The following is a 23055-nucleotide window of genomic DNA, read 5'->3' as shown; positions in this document are numbered from 1 at the left end:
TGGGGAGATGGATAAAGAAAACAGCGGATGCTCAACTCGAAATATTTTGCAGCAGTTGGATGCAACAGTGAGATTTTTCAACAGCTACATAGGTAGGTATTTAAAACATTATAGGGTGGCTGGGCTTGGTGGTTCATGCCTTTAATCCCAGCACTTTGGGAGGGCGAGGCAGAAGGATCACTTAAGCCCAGGAGTTCTTGCAGTGAGCTGTCACTGCACCATTGCAGTCCAGCCTGGGTGACAGAGCAAAAACCTGTCTCTAAAAATTTTCTTCGTTTTTTTTAAATAGAAAAACATTACAGAGTAAGAGAAGGAATAGAGTGAAATTCTTATATAATTATCATTTATACAAACACACACACAAAGCACTGTGTAGTTTAGGTCCAGGGACATATATCAGCACATAGGGTTAGGCGCTCATAGTAAAGAGGGAAAAGGAGTGTGGGGAACATGTGGATCAGGAGAGGGTAAAATAAAACATCAGAAGGGCCCTACATGGACCAGCGATGATGGGATGATCATTTACCACAAACCAAGTATGAATTATGGAACTCTTTGGACCTGGAGTCCTAATAACATTTTTTTGAAAATTGCTAACAGTGCCTATTTTATGGTGTGTACAATGTGTCTGGCCATGGAAGCCTTTGCAAGGTTTTACAAACACATTTTGGCTCTCCTATGTGAGTCTCTGGCCTCCTCTCAGGCCTCATCCCTTTTAGCTTTCCAGCCTTTACTCAGGCTGTGCTGAATGCTGTCCTTATCCTGACTTCTCTACCTCTCCAACCTTTCCTTCCCATTTCTTTGACTACCCCAGACTCCCAGATAGCTGCCTGTGGAGTCTTGGCTATTTCTTGTTTGTGACTTGAGCACAGAGCTAGGCTGTAACAAGGCTGCAAGGGAACAAGTACTGTTTCTTCTTCCCAAACAGTGAGCTCCCCTGAGGATCTTCTGAATAGCTCACCACCACTTCAGTTGGGGTAGGATGCACCCAGGCATCTTTTGCTTATTACCAGGCAAGAAAGGTAAACTGAGTCATAAAATGTTTGATGTGGAAAGGAACAACATTTGTTGAGCTCTTATCGGGTGCTAGACCCAGTTCTAAGGTCTTAACCCTCAGTAATCCCTGTGGCCACACTGTTAGGTGGATGGGGGCTGAGCTCACTGGACAGATGGGGTAACGGGAGGCACACAGAGGTTACGACACTAACCAGATAGAGGCTCCAGATCCTGGAGCTGAAAAAACCCTTGTTTGGGGTCTTAAGGCCAGAATGGGACCCAGATCATCCCCCTGAGTCAACCCTGGGTGGAGGAAACCGTCTACTCCACACTGACTGTACAAGTCAGGCATCAGGGGACGGGAGACCCTGACATTTAGAGCCTTAAAAAGACCTTCTACACTATTTAGTATGGTCAGTTTGAGGTCATATAAGGAGAATCAGGAGATTCCCTCAAGCCCCTTCCCCTCTTCTTGAACCATAGTTTCTCAATCTGTAAAATAGGACCGAGTTCTGGAAATTCTTTTCTCAGTCGGCCAGCAGGTGGAGCCCACTCTTCATGCCTTCCTCAGCCTCCAGAAAGCTGCGGCGTCCCGGGGAGGAGGGTGTGTTCTGGGGCTGATCCCTCTGGGCTTCTGGGACAAAGCAGGATCGCTGCCCAGCCCCAGCCCGGCAGAGCGGCCCGGGAGCCCCGGGTGACTGCCCCGGACTTCAGGGCCCGGCTTCGCTTTCCCCCTGCAGGACACTCTCGGTACTGCATGGCCCCGGGCCCCAAGGGCAGGGAGCGAGACCCTGGAGTGAAGACCCCCCGGCCCCGCCAGGTGTGATGGGGGGGCCCTGGGGATAGGGTCCCCGAAGCAAAGCTGAGACTCAGAGGTGGGCTGCGGAGCCACGCCGTCCGCAGGGGCGGTGGCTACAGGTAGTTGTCTTCTGCGGCATCGCTCCCGCCCCTGGAGCCCCGGGGCTCATCCTCGTCGTCGTCATCGGGGGCCAGCGCCTCGATGTCGTGCGTGATGTCAGCCAACAGCCGGTGGAAGGCCTGTGCCTCGGGCCGCTGCGCCGCGCCATCGTAGCTGCGCACTGCGGAGGCCGACGTGGAGCTCATGCTGCGCTTGATGCGGCCGAAGCTGTCAGTGAGGATGCCGCCCTCGCGGATGCCCACGCCCTCCAGGAAGCCCTCGAAGTAGCCGATGTCCTGGTCCGGGATGAAGGGCCGCATCCCTGCGAGCCGAGGGGCGTGGTGAGTCCCCAGGACACGTTCCCTTTCCCTCCCACAGGGGAAGCGTCCTCTCTGCAGATCTGGGTGCAAATCCCTGCTGTCACTCACTGGCTGTGTGGCCTTGCCCAAGGTCCTTAACTCTCTGAGCCAGCGAATAACGACACAGCGCTCAGCACACAGTGAATGCTCACTACATGCTAGATTACTGTACTTTTATTATTATTATTATAGCCTCCGCCTCCCGGGTTCAAGAGATTCTCATGCCTCAGCCTCCCAAGTAGCTGGGATTACAGGCGCACACCACCACGCCCTGCTAATTTTTGTATTTTTAGTAGAGACAGGGTTTCATGTTGGCCAGGCTGGTCTTGAACTCCTGACCTCAGGTGATCCGCCAGCTTCAGCCTCCCAAAGTGCTGGGATTACAGGTGTGAGCCACCTCGCCAGGCCTATTTTTGTTATTATGTACCATCATTATATTCCCATTGATTAATTATGTTGAACCTCATTTTCCTCACCTGTAAAACAGATAATTGCACCTGTTCTCTGGGTAGGGATGTGAGGATTAAATAACAAGGTACTCAGCACATACTGAGCACTCTGTAAACAGTTTGTTTTATTTCCATTCCTACTTACTAGCTATGTACCTCAGTCCTTTACTTTGTAACTCTGAGTCTCAGTTTCCTCACCTGCAAAATGGGGACCAATAATAGTATCTACTTCTCAGAACTGGGGGCATTTAATGAGATGATGCTTGGCGCAGGGTAACTGCCAAGCACATGTCAGCTTATTCGTATTATTCCTCCTGTTATTATTAGCCCTCCTTACTAGCTGTGTGACCTTGGACATGTTCCTTAGCCTTTCTGAGCCTCAGCTTCCGTGTGGGGTAAGATGGGAAGAATCAGTCCCTCTCGCAGCTTTGCTGTGAGGATGAAATGGCCACACCACTGCTTAGTTCTTCTTATCAACAGTGTCTCCCAGCTCTGACAAGTCCTTTCCCTACTCTGCACTTTGGGCTCCTCATCTGCCCTGTGAATCTCATGATCTGGGTTTCATCAGAGGCTGAAAGATAAGGAGAAAACATTTGCAGCCTGGTGCCTGACTGGGATGGCATGGACCAAGCAGGGGCCCTAGCTGACCTCTGGGGGTACAGCGGGGGCTCACCAAGGAGGAGGAACTTGCGCCGGTCTCCGTAGAGCTTCAGCAGGCCTGTGCAATAGTCCTGGATGGGCAGCCCCAGCCGGTACTCCCGCAGCAGCATCGCAAACTGCTGGATCTCGAGGGGCCCCAGCTTACTCCGCAACTATGTGGGGGACACCATTCGAGATCAATCCCAGGAAGCAGCACCATCCAACCCCTGCCTGAAAGGCCCAGAGCCTTCCCTAAGGGCATGTTTGGCCCAGCTCTCCTCTGAAAACCTTCCCATGGGCTATTCAGAGGACATCTAGATCCCTTAGGCTGCATTTAAGAATAGGATGTGGACTCAAGCTGCCTGAGTGCAAATCTTGACCCCTTCACTGGATCAGCTCTGTGATCTTGGGTAGGTGACAACCTCCATGATGCTTGCTTTTCTCATCTGCAAAGTGAGGATAATGATGGTATTTTCTTCTTGGGGTTGTTGAAAAGATTAAAAGAAATAATGCATGAAAGGTGCTTAGAATGGTGCCTGGTATACAGCAGGCACTCAATTAATGCCAGCTGACGTTAGTTAAGGCCTTTCACAAGCTGGCCTCAGTTTACTCTCCTAACCTCATCTCCTGCTCTGACCTCTGATGTCTTCTGCTTAGGTTATGTCCAGGGCAATGTGCCATTCCCAAAATGTTTACTCCAGCCTCCAGGCTTTTGCTTGTGCCATTCCCACCACCGGCCCCAGCTCACCGTGACCATGTAATCCTGTAACTGCTCCAAGCCCAGACCGCTGTGGTCGCTGCCGCTGCAGTGGGAGCCATGGAAAGAAGGTGTGGACGTGCCGCTGTAACATGCTTCAAAGGTGTCCTGGGAGCCATTGCTGCAGGCATGGGAAGAAGGGCCTTCACTCACCTCCCTCCAGCTCCTGGCCCTCAGGCAGGCTGAAGGTAGGAGGCCTCATCCTAGACTGCATGCTGGCCTCCAAGGCCTCGCACACCCTGGCCCCTGGCACCTCTCAAGTCTCATCTGTCACTGTGCTTGCCTTTGCCTTTGCTCTTTGTGCTTCGCGCCCCCCACCCCCCTTCTCCTTCTTCCTCTACTATCTCCTCACCTCTGGGTGTTTGCACCTGCTGGTCCCTCTGCCTGGATTGCCTCCTTTCCCCTCCCTTTTGCACAGCTAACTCTTACTCATCCCGTGATCTTAAATGTCATCTCCTCAGGAGAGTGTTCTCTAATTCCCCTAGGTTGGGTTAGAACCTCTGTTGAACATGCTCCCTCAGTCCATGGCCTACCTGTGACATGCATGGCCTTTCCAGGTACCCCCAAGCATCCTCTCTGACCACTCTCTCCCTCACACCATTTGCCACAGCCACAGTGGCCACCTGCTGACCCTCAAACCCACTAAGCTCTATCCTGTTCAAAATTTTTTTTTTTTTTTTTTTGAGACAGATTCTTGCTCTGTCACTGAGGCTGGAGTGCAGTGGTGCGGTCTTGGCTCACTGCAGCCTCCGCCTCCCGGGTTCAAGCAATTTTCATGCCTCAGCCTCCTGAGTAGCTGGGACTACAAGCATGTGCCACCCAGCCAATTTTTGTATTTTTAGTAGAGACAGGGTTTCACCATGTTTGTCCAGGCTGCTCTCAAATGCCTCACCTCAAGCAATCTGCCCACCTCAGCCTCCCAAAATGCTGGGATTACAGGCGTGAGCCACCACGCCTGGTTAGTTCAGGATTCTTACATTTGCTGTTCCGTCTACCTGGAACACTCTTCCCCCTTTCATCCTCCAGGCCTCAGTTCATGTGCCATCACCTCGAGAGGCCCTCCTGACTCTCCAGCTGAGTTGCGGTCCCCCTCTGCCTCTCTTATAGCACCCTGAGCCTCCCTTTAGTACTTATTACCATTAATGATTGTTACTGTTAAATTGTGATTTCATTGCCTCCTATGCTAGACTGTAAACTTGACAAGAGCAGGGACTTTGGTTTTCTTCATTTGTTGAACACCTACTATGTGCCAGGCCCAGGTTTTGCCCTCTGTCTTGTGTCCATCTGTATCCCCAGCACACAGCAGAGTGCCTGGCACATAGGAGGTACTCAAGAAATATTGCTTAATAAAAACTCAACCTTAGGCTCCTGCCTCCTTGTCTCTAAATTGTTCCAGAACCATCCTCCATTATTACCTACAAAGAAGCCGTGTAGCTTTGTGGTATAAGGACTGGATTCTGGAGCCAGCCTTCTTCTGTTCAAATCCCATACTTACAACTTACTAGGTGCTTGACCTTGGGAAAACTAAACTTAATTTCTCTATTTCTCAATTTTTCCATCTGTATAATGGGATAATAATAATTAGTGTCATCATGAGAATTAGAGGAGTTAATATTTGTAGAACACTTAGAATTATGGGCTATAAGCAATAAACAGTAGCTGCTGTAATGTTACTATGTTGATGAAAAAATAAAGTGCTTTATAGAACAGCACTTAGTACATAGCAAGTTCAATGTTCAAACGCTATTATCACTATTTTATCTCTTCAGTAGATATCTGGTTGTTTAAAGACTAGCCTAAGGGCATACAGTATGAGGAAGGCAAATCTATTGCTACTAAAAAGGAAAAAAACAATAAGACATATATCACTGGCAGAGACTGCTACATGCCAAACTGAAGCCCTTAGTAATATAACTAGGTAATCAACCAGTAACCCAGGACTTTCTTGGTTTTAGCACTGAAAATCCCATATCCGGGGGAACCCCTCATTCCTGAGCAAACTGAGATGGCTGGTCACCCTAAACAGAACCCTGGGTAATGTTCCCAACTGAATTGTTTAAAATTTTATTTGTTTGTTTATTTATTTATTTCAATAGAGACAGGGTCTCCCTATGTTGCCCAGACTGGTCTCAAACTTGTGGGCTCAAGTGATCCTCCTGCGTTGCCCTCCCAAAGTGTTGGGATTACAGGCGTGAGCCACCATGACTGGCCTGAATTTTTTTTTTTTTTTTTTTTTTTTTTTTTTTAAGATAGAGTCTCACTCTGTCGCCCAGGCTGGAGTGCAGTGGCGCAATCTCAGCTCACTGTAAGCTCCGCCTCCTGGGTTCACGCCATTCTCCTGCCTCAGCCTCCCAAGTAGCTGGGACCACAAGTGTGCGCCACCATACCTGGCTAATTTTTGTATTTTTGGTGGAGATGGGGTTTCGCCATGTTGCCCAGGATGGTTTGGAACTCCCAGGCTCAAGCAATCCACCTGCCTCAGCCTCCCAAACTGTTGGGATTACAGGTGCGAGCCACCGCATCTAGCCTGAAATATATTTTTTTAATCCTAAATTTTCCAGCTTTGCTTGCAGCTAGTGATGGCTATGTGACCAAGTTATGGCCTATGAGATATAAGCAGAAGTCATCAGGTGGGAATCTGGCAAAACTCTTTAAAGAGGCCCCTTAGCATGCTACTGTGATGGCTGGAGCTACAACCACCATCTCAGTCCATGAGGTGACCTTGAGGATGGCTGCAAGTCCTGAAGAGGGTAGGGAAGGAAAAGAGAAGCCTGAGCTCCTAACAACCATGAAATGTTGAATTGCTGCTCTATTTTATGTCAAATATAAGAAAAAAAAGTTCTATCTTGCTTAAGATACTCTTTTTGGGGATTTTCTATTACATGGAACCAAAATTAAGCCAAGATAATTTTTTTGGCATGTAGCTATGATTTTGGTTTCTGCAGACCACTGTGCCTGGATGACTGGGAGAGAACCACAGGACTGTGTGGACCCACATCTGAGTTCTGGTGTCTCCTGGGTCTCTCAAGGGTCTGGATCCTGTGAGTTTCCAGAGTCAGGGAGCTCAGTTTACCTCCCCCTCTTAGTGCCCAGTGTCTCAGCACACATCAAGGTTGGGTCACCTTCTCCTACCCTCTCTAGTCACCCTGTTTGTGCAGGGGTAAGGGAGCAGGGTGGAGTCCCTGACAGGGGCTGTACTCACAAGGAGCTGCAGCAGCTGAAGTCAGCGTCATAGGCATACGTCCCATCTGTGTGGCAGCTCTCACCTGGGACCAGCAGACAGAGGGACTGTCAGAGGCAGCAAAGCAGGGATCAGCATCCCCTGCTCCCTGAGGCCCCACCCTCAGTCTCAGCCTGAAGTCTAGTCCTGCCCCTGACACCAACACACAACAGACCCTGGGGAACTCCCCTCGCCTCTCCTGATCCTCAACTTCCCCGACTTGGGGACAATACCACCCCCCACCTACCTCATGGGGGCCTTGGGAACAGCAGATGAGGAAACATGTGAGGGAATATTTTGTAAACTGTGTGTTTCAGGCAAGACAAAAAAAAAGAAAAAAAAATTTGTGGCTCACGCCTGTAATCCCAGCACTTTGGGAGGCCAAGGCAGGAGGACTGCTTGAGCCCAGGCTTCAAGACCAGCCTGGACAACATAGAGCGACCTTATTTCTACAATAACAAAAAAATTAGCTGGGTGCGGTGGTGCATGCCTGTGGTCCCGGCTACTTGAGAGGCTGACATAGGAGGACTGCTTGGGCCTGGGAGGTCGAGGCTGCAGAGAGCCGTGATTGTACCACTACAGTCCAGGCTGGGTGACAGAGCCAGACCCTGAAAAAAAATAAATAAAAGAAAAGAAAAAGAAAGAAAGAAAGAGGAAAGGAAAGGAAAAAAGAAAGAAAGAAAGAGAAAAGAGGAAAGGAAAGGAAAAAAGAAAGAAAGAAAGAAAGGGGAAGGGGAAGGAAAAGAAAAGAAAAGAAAGAAAAAGAAAGAAAGAAAGAGAAAGAAAGAAAGAAAAAGAAAGAAAGAAGAAGAAAGAGAGGAAGAAATTTGTGAAGGGGAGGGATCTGAAAACCTTCAGAGCAAAGAAACACCAAGTACGGAGAGCTTGCGCTCTTCCTAGTCCTGTTGTCTCATTTAGCTGGTTATTAGCCCTACCATTTCTGATCTCTGATCAGTGTTGCTTCCTTACCCTCCAGGTGGGGCCAGTTCCTCATTATACATTCTCCCAGCACAGTCTGTGGTTATTTATTTATTTTGAGGCAGAGTTTTGCTGTTGTCGCCCAGGCTGGAGTGCAGTGGTGCGATCTCTGCTCACTACAACCTCCACCTCCCAGGTTCGAGTGATTCTCCTGCCTCAGCCTCCCGAGTAGTTGGGATTACAGGTGCCTGCTACCATGCCCAGCTAATTTTTGTATTTTTAGTAGAGATGGGTTTTCACCATGTTGGCCAGGCTAGTCTCGAACTCCTGACCTCAGGTGATCCACCTGCCTTGGCCTCCCAAAGTGCTGGGATTACAGGTGTGAGCCACTGTGCCCAACCTGTGGTTGTGTATTTATTTGTGTACTTATTTAATCACTGTCAGCCTGCCTCCACTAAGTAAACTTCATGAAGACAGGCCACCTCTGGTTTTGCTCACCAAAATAACCTACTGATTAGCACTGGATCTGACCTACTAGGTGCTCAATAAATATATGCTAAATGAATGAATTTGTTGAAATATTTGTTGAATTATCTCATTTACTTGCCTATCATCCTTGTGAGAGTTGAACTAACCCAGCCTCCCAACAAGCACAGCTCCCACAGATGCGAGGGTCTTCGGAAGAAAAGAACGAGCACTCTGCTGCTGGTACCATGCTGTGGGAGACAATGGCTGGGGAATTCACCAACTGGCCTGAAGGCAGCATGGGGAATAAGGTTGTTGCTGATAGAAGCTTCAGAATCAGACAGACCTGGATTTGAATCCTGACTCTGCCACTTACCAGCTGTGTGACCTTGAGTAATTTATTGACTAATCTGAGCCTTAATGTCCTCATCTGTAAAACTGGAATCCTGGCCAGGCGTGGTGGCTCATACCTGTAATCCCAGAACTTTGGGAGGCTGAGGCAGGCAGATCACGAGGTCAAGAGATCAAGACCACACTGGCCAACTAACATGGTGAAACCCCGTCTCTACTAAAAATACAAAAATTAGCTGGGCGTAGTGGCGCACGCCTGTAGTCCCAGCTACTCAGGAGGCTGAAGCAGGAGAATCACTTGAACCGGGAGGCAGAGGTTGCAGTGAGCCGAGATCGTGCCACTGCACTCCAGCTCAGGCGACAGAGTGAGACTCCGTCTCAAACAAACAACAACAACAACAAAAACCAACCAAACAAAAAAATGGGAATCCTAAGGCCTCAGAGTGTTCTTTCATCCATTCAGAAAAATACTTCATGAGTATCTGATGTACCCAGTCTCGTGCTAGGCACAGGGGATACAGTGACAAAGAGGACAGGCAAGGTTGCTATGAGGACATGGCACATTGGTATGGTGCTTGGCACACAACTGGTGCTTAACAAATGTCTCTATTAGTCTCATTCTCCTTCTAGTCCTTGAGTGCATCCAAGGACCCATCTGGAAATCTTGGTTTTGTGTTAGGGTCCTAGTGGGACCAATGGCTCAGTAAGCAGACAATACATGTGCTTAGGTTGCTGCAATATAGGGACACAAAAACAAAAGGGAGAGAGAAGAGTTCAGCTCTAGGGGGCTTGTTCTGAATTTGACAATCCAAACATCTTTGAAGAAGCTAAGTTTGAGATCATCATGAAAACTGATGGCTGGGTGCAGTGGCTCACGCCTGTAATCCCAGCACTTTGGGAGGCTGAGGCGGGTGGATCATGAGGTCAGGAGTTCAAGACCAGCCTGGTCAAGATGGTGAAACCCCGTCTCTAATAAAAATACAAAAAAAAAATTAGCTGGGCGTGGTGGCACATGCCTGTAATCCCAGCTACTCGGGAGACTGAGGCAGAGAATTGCTTGAACCCAGGAGGTGGAGGTTGCAGTGAGCCGAGATGACGTCACTGTACTCCAGCCTGGGCAACAGAGGGAGACTCTGTCTCAAAAAAGAAAAAAAGAAAAGGAAAAGAAAAAGAAAATTGACATTTCACCTACAATTGTGGGGTACACTGTAATTATGGCAGAGATCAGGAACCCTAAATACCTTCATCAGCCCAAGTCCTGGGACATCTTCCCTCCCCTGGCCTTTTTGGGATGTTTCACAGGAGGGGAGGCCAGGAGTTCTGGTACTCACTGCGGCTGCAGAGCCATGGCCGTTCAGGTGTGGATGTGTAGTGGTAGCCAGCCCGGTCCACACACTCAATACTCTGGTCCCCGTAGATGATCTGGAAGACCTGACAGATGAGTGCGCAGGACTCCTCTGCAGCGTCCTGGCCCAGGCAGGAGGAGAGAGAGCTCAGGTCCTCACCAATGACCAAGATATTACCCTGCTTCCTAAAACAGTGTGTGAAGATGCGCACAAAGATACACACCTATAGAGCCCTTTAAATTGGCTTTCAAGAATTTTTCCATCAAAATTCGATGGCTACTCTCTGGATCTTAGAACCCCTTTATAGAATTCAGTGACAACTCTAACTCTTGTGCCATGAAAAATGTACCCCAGATTTGTGGAGGATTCATCAGCCTTCCTGATGCCCTTCTAAGATAAGTCCTAATTTAGTTTAATGTATAGATATGGAAACGGAGGCCCAGTGAGGGGAAGTGATTAGTCAGGATTAGAATCCAGTTCTCCTAATACCTAGTAGGAGAAGGGATGATTAAATGTATCAAAATTTTAGGCTCAATATAGTTACTAATACTGGAAGCCATATTTAGATATGAGCTTCCTAGCATTCAGTGTGAAAATGGAAACAGGATAAATAAAATTCAGTCTCTGATAGAAGGAAGGAGTTTAAGTTCTTGGGTAAAACTTTTTTGAGACTACAAATGTGAATAGGTATTTAGTTCTTGAATTTACCTCTTTATGCCTTAAGCAAGACACATAGAAAACCAGTAATTGATGAAGACACTGTCTTCATGAACCTTTTCTCTATGTTGTGTCTGTAAAAAGGCCCAAGACAATGGATGGTTGGATACAAAAAATAAAAATAAAAAAGCCCAAAGAATAAATTAAAACGTAACCCAGGATAGGCATTTGGGATAGTAGGTGTGTCCTAATAATTAAACCAGGTGATCCTTACCATAAACCTACAAAGTGGACAGACAAAGATGCTGAGACTTAGAGTGGTTAAGTGCCTTGCCTAGGCTCACACAGCAGGTTCATGGCATTAGTACCAGCACCCAAGTTGTTTTTTACTCTAACTCCTATATCCTTCTTAGGACCAGGATGACTCAGATAAGAAGCCAGATGCTCAGACAACCCTGGAAAGCAACTTTTTTTTTTTGAGATAGAGTCACACTCCGGTCGCCCAGTGGCACAATCATGGCTCACTGCAGCCTCAACCTCCTGAGCTCAGGTGATCCTCCCACCTCAGCCTCCTGAGTAGCTGCATGACAGGCACACACCACCACGCCCAGATAATTTTTTGTATTTTTAGTAGAGACGGTGTTTTGCCATGTTGCCCAGGCTGGTCTGGAACTCCTGGGCTCTAGTGATCTCCCTGCCTCAGCCTCCCAAAGTGTTGGGATTACACTTATTTACTGACTCCACAAGTTCCAACTTAGTCCTATTATGTGGCCGACACTGGGCCAGGTTCAGTACCGCAAAGCCCTCACAGTCCAGTGGGATGACTGTTGGCTTTGTCTGGAATCCTATTTCCAGCCACAGAGGAAGTGGGCATGGTGGCTGGAGTACAAATGGCCTTGTAAGCAATTGTAAGGATGTTAGCTTTTACTTGGAGTGAAATGGGAAGCCACTGGAAGATGTGGAGTAGTGACATGATGTGGCTTTCATGTTAACGGGACCACTCTGACTGTGTGGGGAAAGAGACTGTCAGCAAGGGCTGAACCAGTCAGAGGGTGACCACATGATTCAGGTGAGAGAAAATGGGGCATGGACCTGGGTGGGTACAGGGGGAGGGTGGGGAGAAGTAAATGGATTTTGATGTTTTTTTGTTTTGTTTTGAGACGGAGTCTTGCTCTATTGCTCAGGCTGGAGTGCAGTGGTGCGGTCTTGGCTCACTGCAACCTCTACCTCCTGGGTTCAAGGGATTCTTGTGCTTCAGCCTCCCAAGTAGCTGAGATTACAGGCACCCGCTGCTATGCCTGGCTAATTTTTGTATTTTTCGTAGAGACGGGTTTCACCATGTTGGCCAGGCTGGTCTTAACTCCTCAACTCAGGTGATCCACCCGCCTCGGCCTCCCAAAGTGCTGGGATTACAGGCTTGGTTATGTTTTAAAAATAAGAGCCAACAGGATTTATTGACAGAGTGGATATGGGGTGTGTGAGAGAAAGACAGAGAGCGCGAGAGCCAGCCAAGGCCCACAGCAAGGTTTTGGCCTGACCAATGTAAGGACACAGCTGCTATTAATTGTGACAGGGAAACCAAGGGAGTGGCGGGTTTTGGGGGAGGAGGTTGGAGCTCAGTTTTGGATGTGTTGGGTTTGAAACAGTCGTTAGATCTTCAGATGCAGATCACCTAGAAATGGGTAGATGAAGGATAGATGGAGGAGAGAAGAAGATCAAGGACAAAGTCTGGGGCACTCCAACTTCTGGAGAAGAGGAGGAACCAGCTTGGTAGGAGAAAAGCCTGGAAAAGGTGGAGAGCTGGAAGCCAAGTGAGGAAGTGTTTCAAGGGGAGAGAGACAGCTGTGGTGTCTGAGTTTACTGGTTATTATCTGCCTCACCATCTAGACAGGAACTATGTCTGTTTCGTTCACCACTGTTTTTATACAGAGGGATCTGGTGGTCCAAGATCAGAGGAAAAGCTTAGAATGCTCAGAACTTGAAGGTGTCTGCTCGCCTGTGAGCTCCCTAAGGGTGGACACCAGATGTCTTTTTCACGTCTGTATCCATAGCACCTAGCCCATTGCCTAGCCCAGAGCTGGCACTCAAGAAACATGGTCGGGTGAATAAAAGCAAGGGTGAATGAAGAGGATGGGGGAGGCAGAGGGGAAGACGGAGGGGGAAGGAAGAATGGCAGGAAGGCTTCTCTCTTGGGTGGCCATCTTAGTTACCAAGAGTACTGGGGCTCTGAACTTCCTGGATTTGAATCTTAAAACCACCACGTGCTCTTCCTGTGTGACCTTGCCTATGTTACTTCACCTATGGATCTCGGTTTCCTTTTCTATAGAATGGGAATACAGTAGTTGTAATATTTGCCTCCAGAGGTTGCTGTGAGAATTAAATGAGTTGATGCAGCCCTGTGTCTGGCATGAGCTGGCCCTAGATTCACGCTGGTGATTAGTGTCCTCGTGAATGTTACTGTGGTGGGGCCAACACTGACAACGTTGGAGAAGGAACGGGCTGGAGGTTAGATCTAGTTTGTTTTGGCCATTTTGAGAGTTCATCCCATTGAGGGAGTCAAGGGGAGATGCCCTGGAGGTGTCCAGGTCCGGAGTTTAGGAGCCATTAGGTGGGGCAGGTGCAGGGAGAAGGCAGGGGCAGATCCTAGGAACCTGATGGGTAGGGAGGGGGCAAGGTGGGGGCGGGGAAGCAGCGTTCCCGAAGCCGGGCTTTGGGAGCAGGCTGCCCTCGGGCTCACCCTGTTGGCTACAGCCAGGATGACCAGGTTGCAGTAGGCGTCGGGGCTGGGGTCCTGCGGGTCGAGCGGGTTGGGGCCGGGGTGGCGCCGCTCCCAGCTGCCTCCGCCGCCGCTGCCCGCCTGCCTCCGCTCCCAGCTACCGCCCGGCTTCCCCGCGCTGCCGCCGCCGCCGCCTCCGTGCCGCCGCTCCCAGCTGCCGCTGAACGTCTGCCGTCGCTCCCAGCTGCCCGACGCCCGCGCCCCGGCGCGCTGGCGCTCCAAGCTGCCGCCGCCGCCTCCCCCGGCCCGGGCCTCCGCGGCGCCCCCACCCCACCCCATCCGCCAGTCCAGGCTGCAGATGGTGTGGCGCCGCTCCGCGGTGCCCACCCGCCGCTTCTCGGGCGCCCCGCCTGGCGGGCCGGGGTCGCGTCCTGCGCCGCCTGGGCTGGCGTCCACGCCGGCCGGCACTGGGTCCACACCCAGACCTAGGAGAGTCCGGGGGACCGTCAGCCGCGGGGATCGGGACTCAGAGACCACCCCCCCCACCCCCGAGGCCGGCTGGCTACTTGACCTCGCGGCTCTGGGGTTCCACCGCCGCCTCCCCCCCGGCTTTAAAGTAGCGCGGCGGTTCCCCGCCCACTCCGCTTCCACACTTTCGGGCCCGCCCCCGGCCTCAGTCTCCACCCCTGGCCTCTGGGTGGTCTGGCCAGGTGGCTTCCACGCTCCCCACGACGCCTGCGCCCCTGGCCTCAGACCTGCCCTCTGAACAGAGGGTGGTGGTCAGGCTGTCCCCTCCCGAGGGAGCCTTAACTGGGGACCCAGTCCCGGGTTTCAGGGACCGCCCCCTTGGATTCTGACTTCCCGCCTCTCCTCAGCCCCGCCCCTGGAATCAGGCCCCGCCCCCAGCCCAAGGGTCCACTCTAGCCTCAGAGCCGGGTGGTAACTGCGGATCCAGCCCTGGCCTAGGTCTTGGGCTTCTCCACCCTCTTAGTGCTCCACCACCTTGCCTCAGTGTAGTGGCTCAGGCCACCCACCTTCATCCTCAACCTCAGGCCCTGTCTGCTTTCCCAGAGCCTCTTCGGCCTGCCCCTAGTCTCAGGGTAGTATGGTCAGACCTTTTCCATCTCCTCTGCCCCCGCCGCAGGTCCCTCTCCTTCTCCATCCGCACACCTCCGGCCCCCGCCCCGCCCCTCCCCCTCCCGCCCTCCCCCTCCCGCCGCACCGGTCTTGAGCACTAGCAGGTGCAGCGCGTCGTCCTGCAGGTAGGAGGCGGCGGCGATCTCGTGCGTAGGGATTCGCAGAATGAGCTCTTCATTGTCGCGCCAGGTGAGCAGCAGGCAGCGGGCAGACAGGCTCAGGATGCTGTCCTGCTCCGCCGTGGTCTTCAGCGGCAGCTCCTTCAGCTGCTGCAGGGAGGGGCAGATCTCGAGTTCCCGAGGTCCGCAGGTAGAAGAGGGAGAAGGGAGCGAGATCCTGCCCTCCTCCCTCCCCAGAGTCTCACCCTGGCGGTGTCTAGCAGCTGCAGGAGCTCGTCCCGACTGGAGGGGTTCAGTGAGGAAGTCACCCAGGTAAGGTGGCCCAGGAACTGGATGGAAATCGGGGTGAGAGAAGGACACAGAGATGTCACCCTGAAACCCTGAAGAACCCTGGCCTTCTCATTGATGCAGTGCGGATAGATTGAGATAGAAATACATGAATTAATATACCTGATAATAACTTTTACTGAGCCCTTAATAGAAGCTAGGCAAAGTTCTGAGCGCTCTCTATATATTCACTCATTCACCCTTGCTTTAAGGATGAGAAAAACCAAGGCAGTGTGTGACTAACTAAAGAACTTGCCCAGGATTAGATAGCTAGAGAGGATCAAACTGGGATCCACATGCCAGAGCCCACACTCTCAACTGCTGGCTTATATTGCCTTAACACATAGTCATCTAGCTATAAGATTCCATAGGGAAGCAAAAGTTATTATAACAGCTTGAAAGAACTGACCACCTGTAAATTTCCTCTGGCCTGAGTGGCTCTCTCTACCACAAGCATCATTGTCAAAGGAATTGCAAATCACTTGCCTTCCTTATGGTCTTGTTGCAGAAGTCAAATGGAAAAGGAAGAATGTTGGATCAAATTAGTATACCATTTTGTCAGGAAAAATGATGCACTAAATCAACAAATTTTTCCTTTACTCTTATATCCTAATGTTAGCACTTAAATGTTATTCAATATAATAGTTAACTTTTTTTTGAGATAGAGTCTCAGTGTCACTCAGGCTGGGGTTCAATGGCAAGATATCAGCTCACTGCAAGCTCTGCCTCCCGGGTTCAAGCGATTCTCCTGCCTCAGCTTCCTGAGTAGCTGGGATTAGAGGCGCGTGCCGCCACGTCCAGCTAATTTTTGTATTTTTAGTAGAGACGGCATTTCACCATGTTGGCTAGGCTGCCCTCAAACTCCTGACCTCAAGTAATCAGCCTGCCTCAGCCTCCCAAAGTGCTGGGATTACAGGCGTGAGCCACCATGCCTGGCCAACTTTTAAAAAATTATTTTTAGTTGTATTCCTCTAGGTGAATCCACCAATCAAACATTTTCTCTTCTTTTTATTCTTTATCAAATTTCAGCCCTCAATTTTTAAGCAGATTTATTTGTTTGTTTTTCCCTCCATATAGGGTTGCCAGATAAAATATAGGATGCCAGTTAAATTTGAACTTGAAAACAACAATTTTTGGCGGGCGTCGGGGGGCTGGAGTCTTGCACTGTCGCCCGGGCTGGAGTGCAGCAGTGTGAGCTCGGCTCACCGCAGCCTCCGCCTCCCAGGTTCAAGCGATTGTCCTGCCTCAGCCTCCCGAGTAGCTGGGATTACAGGCACCCACCACCACACCCACCTAATTTTTTGTATTTTTAGTAGAGACGGGTTTCACCATCTCTACTAAAAGATGGCCAGGCTGGTCTTGAACTCCTGACCTCGTGATTCACCCGCCTCGGCCTCCTAAAGTGCTGGGATTACAGGTGTGAGCCACCGTGCCTGGCCGTTGATCAACAATAATTTTTAAGTTGTTTAGTATTTTTAGTCCCTTGCAATATTTGGGACATAATTATGCTAAGAAAGTATTCATTGCTTATCTGAAATTCAGATTTTACTAGGTGGCTTATTGTTTGCCAGTTCGGATAACCCTACCCCCATATCAATCTTTTTAGGCTAAATGAAGACCCATCATTTCCTCTTCATGGTGTTCATGCCAGGTGTGGTGGCTCACACCTGTAATTCCAGCACTTTGGGAGGCCAAGGTGGGCGGATCACCTGAGGTCAGGGGTTTGAGACCAGCCTGACCAACATAGTGAAACCCCAGCTCCATTAAAAATACAAAAAAATTAGCTGCGTGTGGTGGTGTGTGCCGGTAGTCCCAGCTATTGAGGAGGCTGAGGCAGGAGAATTGTTTGAGCCCGGGAGGCGGAGGTTACAGTGAGCCAAGATTGTGCCACTGCACTCCAGCCTGGGAGACAGAATGAGACTCTGTCTCAAAAAAAAAAAAAAAAAGTACAGCTCCTAAGTGGTGGAAGTCCTTTGTGCTTTGCTGTTAATCTGGACACTGTCCGAGTAACAGCAAGGTCACTGCAGTAAAATCTCATGGGAAATGTCAAAGTTGTCAATCAGAATGGAGTCACTTGTGTTAAAAGCCCTGACAAATAGGAGGGAGGATTCTCATGCATGAACGCCTGATAACAACTATCAAAAAGACTGTAAAAACTACAACTTTGCACAAAGGCCATCACAACCTTACACACACACACATATTCCTGCAAGGACAGCAACTGCTCATCCAACTTGGAAATGGTGCCATCCTTGTTATTGATCCTTGCAGCCAGGGATAATTATCTCAAAACAATTATGTAATCCTCCTCACTTTTCCTTTAAAAACCTTTGCCTTCCTTTACCTCCTGAATACACAGTTTACTATGGCACGCATATTCCCATTGCAATGCCTATTCCTGAGTAAACATCATTTTCTTTTAGTGAGTCTCCCTTTCTGTTATGTCAGTTGACAAAAGATAGGACTTTTCCACGCACAGAACACTCTCCCATCCACTCTCCACTGGGGGGTAGGTTTTGAGCCTCATGTTGAGATGGGAACACTGAGGAGGCTCAGCAGATGGAGGTCACTTGCTGAAGGTGGGGGCAAGGCTGACATGAACCCAGGCCTCTTTCCAATGAGCCACAACTTCCCCTGTGTGGGATACGGCTGATCAGAACTTGGTGTCAAGGAGAAGTGATGGTCTCCTCACCCCAAGGTTTTCCCACCCCTTCTCATCCTGCACGCACCTTGACCTCTTTCTCCAGGTAGTCACACAGCAGAATCTGGGGGTCGATGAGGTAGTCGGGGGGATAAAGGGGCATCGAGTGCAGGGGCCGGCGGCTCACGCTGCTCCTACAGGCTGCCCGGCGCCCGGCCTTGGGGAACACCAGCCTTCGGATGGGGGATACAAAGCCCTGGGGAGGAGAGGAGGAATGAGAGTGATAACAGTGGCTGCTTTTATTGAACTCTTACTATGCTCACTTTTACTTACATTACCTAATTTAATTCTCACCAAAACTCTGCAGAAGGGGTACCTCTGTAAGTCCCATTTTACAGATGGAGAAACTAAACCCTAGAGAGGAACTAACTGATAAAGTCACCAGCTAGTAGTGGTGGAACCAGTAGTTCACCTTGGGCATTCTGGATCCAACGACCTTCTTTCTAAACACCGAGGTGACAGTGTAGCTCCTGCCAAACAGGTTTGAGGAATGAGTCTAGGCTGGGGCAAATACAGAAAAATGTTAGGATTCAAGGCCAGTCGTGGTGGCTCATACCTGTAATCCCAGCACTTTGGGAGGCCAAGGCGGGTGGATCACTTGAGGTCAGGAGTTGGAGACTAGCCTGGCCAACATGGTGAAACCCTGACTCTACTAAAAATACAAAAATTTGTCAGGCATTGTGTCAGGAGCCTGTAATCCCAGCTACTCGGGAGGCTGAGGCAGGAGAATCACTTGAACCCAGGAGGCAGAGGCAGAGGTTGCAGTGAGCCAAGATGGAGCCACTGCACTCCAGCCTGGGCAACAGAACAAGACTCTGTCTCAAAATATATATATATATATATATATACACACACACACACACACACACATATATATAAATCATATACATAAATATATATAATATAGATTAGGATTCAATGTGGTGGAGTGGTGGTGGGTGCATAGCTATTTCTTAGGCTATTCTCTGTGCTTTCCTAAAAGTTATAAATTATTAATAAGTACATTTAAGTAGAATCCAGAGGCACCTGCATAAAAATGGCCTGGATCAAGGTTAAAGGTGTAAATTCTGGGGCTCAGCCCAGACCAGCCATCTGAATCTCAAAAGAAAGTTTGAGTTCCATCTAGAACAGTATTTCTCAACATGAGATTCCTGGACCAGCAGCACCACCTAGGAATTGAGAGAAATGCAGATTATCAGGCCCCATCCCAGACCCGCTAAATTAGAAACTCTGGGAGTAGGGCCCAGCAATTAGGGCTTAACAAGCCCACCAGGTGCTTCTGATACATGCTCAAGTGTGAGACTGCATTTAGAGCAGTCGCTCCCAGCCCTGGCTATCCTTTAGTACTACCTGGGGAAGGCCAGCCGCGGTGGCTTACGCCTGTAATCCTAGCACTTTGGGAGGCTGAGGCAGGAGGAGAGCTGGAGCCCAGGAGTTCGAGACCAGCCTTGACAACATGGTGAAACTGTCTCTACAAAAAATATGCCAAAAAAAAAAAAATTAGCCGGGTGTGGTGGTATGCACCTGTAATCCGAGCTACTTGGGAGGCCAAGGTGGGAGGATCACCTGAGCCTGGGAGGTCGAGGCTGCTGTGAGCTGCGATTGCAACACCATACTCCAGCCTGGGTGACAGAGTAAGACCTTGTCGAAGAAACAAAACAAACAACCCCCACCCCCCCACTCCACACACACACGAACTACGGGGGGAGCTTTTAAAACTTCAGATGTTCAGGTTACACTCCCAACCAACTGAATAAGAAATTCTGGGACTGAGACCCGGGCATAAAATTTTTTATTTTTTAATTTTTTTGAGATAGGATGTTGCTCTGTTGCCCAGATTGGAGTGTAGTGGCACAATCATAGCCCACTGCAGCCTTGATCTCTTAGGTTCAAGCGATCCCTCTGCCTCAGCCTTCCAAGTAATTGGGACTACAGGTGTGTGCTACCATGCCCTGCTAATTTTTTAAATTTTTAGTAGAGATGAGGTCTCACTGTGTTGCCTAGGCTGGCTTGAACTCCTGAGCTCAAATGATTCTCCTGCCTTGGCCTCCCAAAGTGCTGGGATTACAGGTGTGAGCCATTGGGGTTAATGAGCTCGGTCCATTAAGATTTTTTTAAGCCTTCTTAGGTAATTTCAAAAGGCAGCTCAGCTGAAAACCACTGAGTGAATGTGTGGTGTGATTACTTAACTGTGTAACAAGGCAAATGTGAGTAAGACAACCTCCCTGCCTGCAAGGAGCTCACGTTCTTTCCAGGTAAACAGAACACAAGTCCACAAATACATCTGTTCATTTACTCATTCATTCAGTAAACATTTACACCTGTATGGCTGGACTGTGCTGGGTGCTGAGGATTCAGTGGAGACCTGGATCCTATCCTTGCCTCCAGGGCTTGTGATAAATGACCTAGACTAGTGAGTTTCCAACTTCATCTGCCCTGGAGTTTTGATTCAGTACAGTTGGGTTGGAGCCTGAGACTGTGCATTTCTACCAAGCTCCCATCTGGTGCTGATACTACTGGTCTGTGCACCACGCTTTGAGTAGCCAGGATCTAAACCGGTCGTTCTCAAAGTGTGGCCCCACAGCCATCAGCATAACCTGTGGGTTATTAGAATTGCAAATTCTTTCTGACTCAGCGATCCTCCCACCTCTGCCTCACAGTAGCTGGGACCACAGGCATGCACCACCACCACACCTAGCTAATATATATTTTTTAAAGAGATGGGGTCTTACTATGTTGCCCAGTCTGGTCTTGAACTCCTAGGCTCATGCAATCCTCCTGCCTCAGCCTCCCAAAGTGTTGCGATTACAGGCGTGAGTCACTGTGCCTGGCCAGAAATGCAATTTCTTGAACCCCATCCCAGGCCTATTGGCCCAGAAACTGGGGGTAAGACCCAGTGATCTGTGTTTTAATGAGCCCTCAGGTGATTCTTATGGGTACTCAGCTTATGTTAGAACCCATATCATGGAGCCAGGATGGGGTATGTAGCAACTTTAAGGAATGAGAAGAAACTATCTGGGAGAAAGCATGCCAAGCAGAGGGCACAGCATGTGCAAAATTCTGGATGCCTCAAAGGCTGGATGAGGGTGAGCCTGGAGAAGCTGTGTGCAGTCAGTCTGCCGTGGCTAGATTATGAGACGAACATATCTTGAATGCCGGCTATGGAGCTGGGACTTTGTCTTGCGTATGTGTGTGTATTAGCGGTGGGGAGGGGCAAGTATTTTTGTTGGTGGCCCTGAATGGCTCAGCTCTGCCCACCTGTCCAGCCCCATCTGCCTCATTCTTGTCCCCTGGGCCCCCACTACACAGTCCTCCTTCAGTCCCTCTGGCTTGCTATGTGACTTCCCACTGTGGGGCTTTTGCACATGCTGTTCCTCTGCCTCAAACACTCTTCCCTACCCACTTTCCTTCCACCCGTCAGCTCTTGACTCAAACTGATCAGTTTCCTCCAGCACTGAGTATGGGACCTCCTATGATTTTTTAAAAATTTTTATTTATGTATTTATTTATTTATTTTAGACAGAGTCTCACTCTGTCACCCAGGCTGGAGTGCAGTGGCGCGATCTTGGCTCACTGCAACCTCTGCCTCCTAGGTTCAAGCTTCAGCCTCCTTAGTAGTTGGGATTACAGGCATGTGCCACCATGCCCAGTTAATTTTTGTATTTTTAGTAGAGACAGGGTTTCGCCATGTTGGCCTGGCTGGTCTCGAACCCCTGACCTCAGGTGATCCACCTGCCTTGGCCTCCCAAAGTGCTAGAATTACAGGTGTGAGCCACTGCACTCGGCCCTTCTATGCAATTTTACATTAACTTATTTATTGCTTTAAAAAAAGAAATACCTGGTGCATAATAGGCACTCAATAAATGTCTATTAAAAGAACAAACTAAGAGAAAACATGCACGTATGTCTTGGCTCCCTTCTGAGCCCTCTGTGATTCATGTGGGCACCTTTTAGAACAGCCCGGACATATGTTTCTGGTGGGGGTGGGGTAGAGGGGAGGGTGGAAATGGGGGTAAGATGGAAGTTAAAATCAGAGCGCCTCCCTGAACTCCAAAGACAACCAGGTGAGACACCCAGAGAAGCATACTAGAAAACTTCAGAGTCAGAAGGGGTGAGGATCTGGGGGTGAGGGGAATGGCTTCTGGCTGACGCCTTACATACGCCCTTGTAGAAAGGTGGGAGGGGCAGGGGGCAGGTGGGAGACTCAAGCCTGTGTAGGCAACGTCCTATCGGAATTGCCCTGACTGAGTCCTTCTGTTTGGGGCAGTGACGAGCAGGAGAATGGATCTGCTGGGTGTGTCTGTCTGTCCGTCTGTCTGAGAGGCTGCAGGAGGGAGCTGCGGGGAACACCAGGGAAGCAGGTGTGGAGAATCTCCCAAACTGAGTCCGTCTGGCCAGGTTTCCTGAGAAGGTCCCTGTCTGTCCACGTTAGGGATGCCAGAGGCCACTGAGAGTGGAGAAACAGGGAGTTTAGAGCCTGACTGTCTGGCTGCCCAAGAGTGGGAAGGAAGTTACTTCCAAATGAGAAGAAAGGCTCCACTTATGCCCCTCGCTACCGACCCCCCACCCCGCCCCAGTTTGCCCCCTTCCCCAGCTTTGGGGACATTCCTCTCCCTGCGTCCCTCCCAACCTCCCACCTACCTTCTTCCCTTTCTTGACTTCATATTCCATGGTGAAATGTCCCCTCTACTCCTGCCACCCTCCTGGCCATCCCTTCCACCCCCCCATCCAGTTCCTTTGTTCTTTTTCCTGCCTGGTCGGAAACTCCACCAGCCCTGGAGTTCCTGCCCCTCCCATCTGATGGGGAGGGCAGGGGGTGTGGAGGACACAGCCTTGGGACCCTGCAGCTGAAGGGTGGAAGCCCAGGCAGAGCTGACCTGAGGAGGGAGGCTCAAGGCCTCTAGCCAGAAGGCAGGTTACTGGGGGAGCTTGGGAATTGGCCAAGGCTGGGAAAGGGCCCCCCACATTTGAAGTCCTGGTTTGGAAAATTCCAAGTTCCA

At 49.9% G+C, this 23055-nt stretch overlaps 1 protein-coding gene across 5 annotated transcripts; it reads right to left on the bottom strand.

Annotated features, from left to right (window-relative positions):
- Positions 1–316: 316 nt before the first annotated feature.
- On the bottom strand, positions 317–22798 carry CCM2L (CCM2 like scaffold protein). 5 transcript variants are annotated; one of them, XM_016937650.3, is made up of 11 exons: positions 22697–22769; positions 19082–19224; positions 18084–18251; positions 15273–15356; positions 14994–15177; positions 13793–14256; positions 10384–10519; positions 7301–7364; positions 4090–4219; positions 3376–3514; positions 317–2216 (listed from the first exon to the last, which is right to left on the bottom strand). In XM_016937650.3, the coding sequence occupies exons 2-11, from the start codon at positions 19085–19087 to the stop codon at positions 1909–1911; spliced, it is 1683 nt and encodes a 560-aa protein (XP_016793139.1). In that variant the 5' UTR covers positions 19088–19224; positions 22697–22769; the 3' UTR covers positions 317–1908. The 5 variants fall into 5 exon arrangements, with proteins under 5 accessions (XP_016793139.1, XP_016793138.1, XP_016793137.1 ...); XM_016937649.3 differs by lacking the exon at positions 19082–19224 and adding an exon at positions 18468–18556 and having other exon boundaries at positions 22697–22762; XM_016937648.4 differs by lacking the exon at positions 19082–19224 and having other exon boundaries at positions 22697–22798.
- Positions 22799–23055: the final 257 nt, after the last annotated feature.

This window comes from Pan troglodytes, chromosome 21 (genome assembly GCF_028858775.2).
Source record: "Pan troglodytes isolate AG18354 chromosome 21, NHGRI_mPanTro3-v2.0_pri, whole genome shotgun sequence".
NCBI classification, from domain to species: Eukaryota; Metazoa; Chordata; class Mammalia; order Primates; family Hominidae; genus Pan; species Pan troglodytes.
Note: the sequence above shows the minus strand (reverse complement) of the source record. Positions and strands in the feature narration are given on the sequence as shown.

Coding starts and splice junctions, on each gene's coding strand:
- CCM2L (XM_016937648.4), bottom strand. CDS start 22,726: ATGGAATATGAAGTCAAGAAAGGGAAGAAG. Junction 14,257..14,993: donor CCTGCTAGTGCTCAAGACCG/GTGCGGCGGGAG, acceptor GGACTCTCCTAG/GTCTGGGTGTGGACCCAGTG. Junction 2,217..3,375: donor GCGCAAGTTCCTCCTCCTTG/GTGAGCCCCCGC, acceptor CTCGGCTCGCAG/GGATGCGGCCCTTCATCCCG.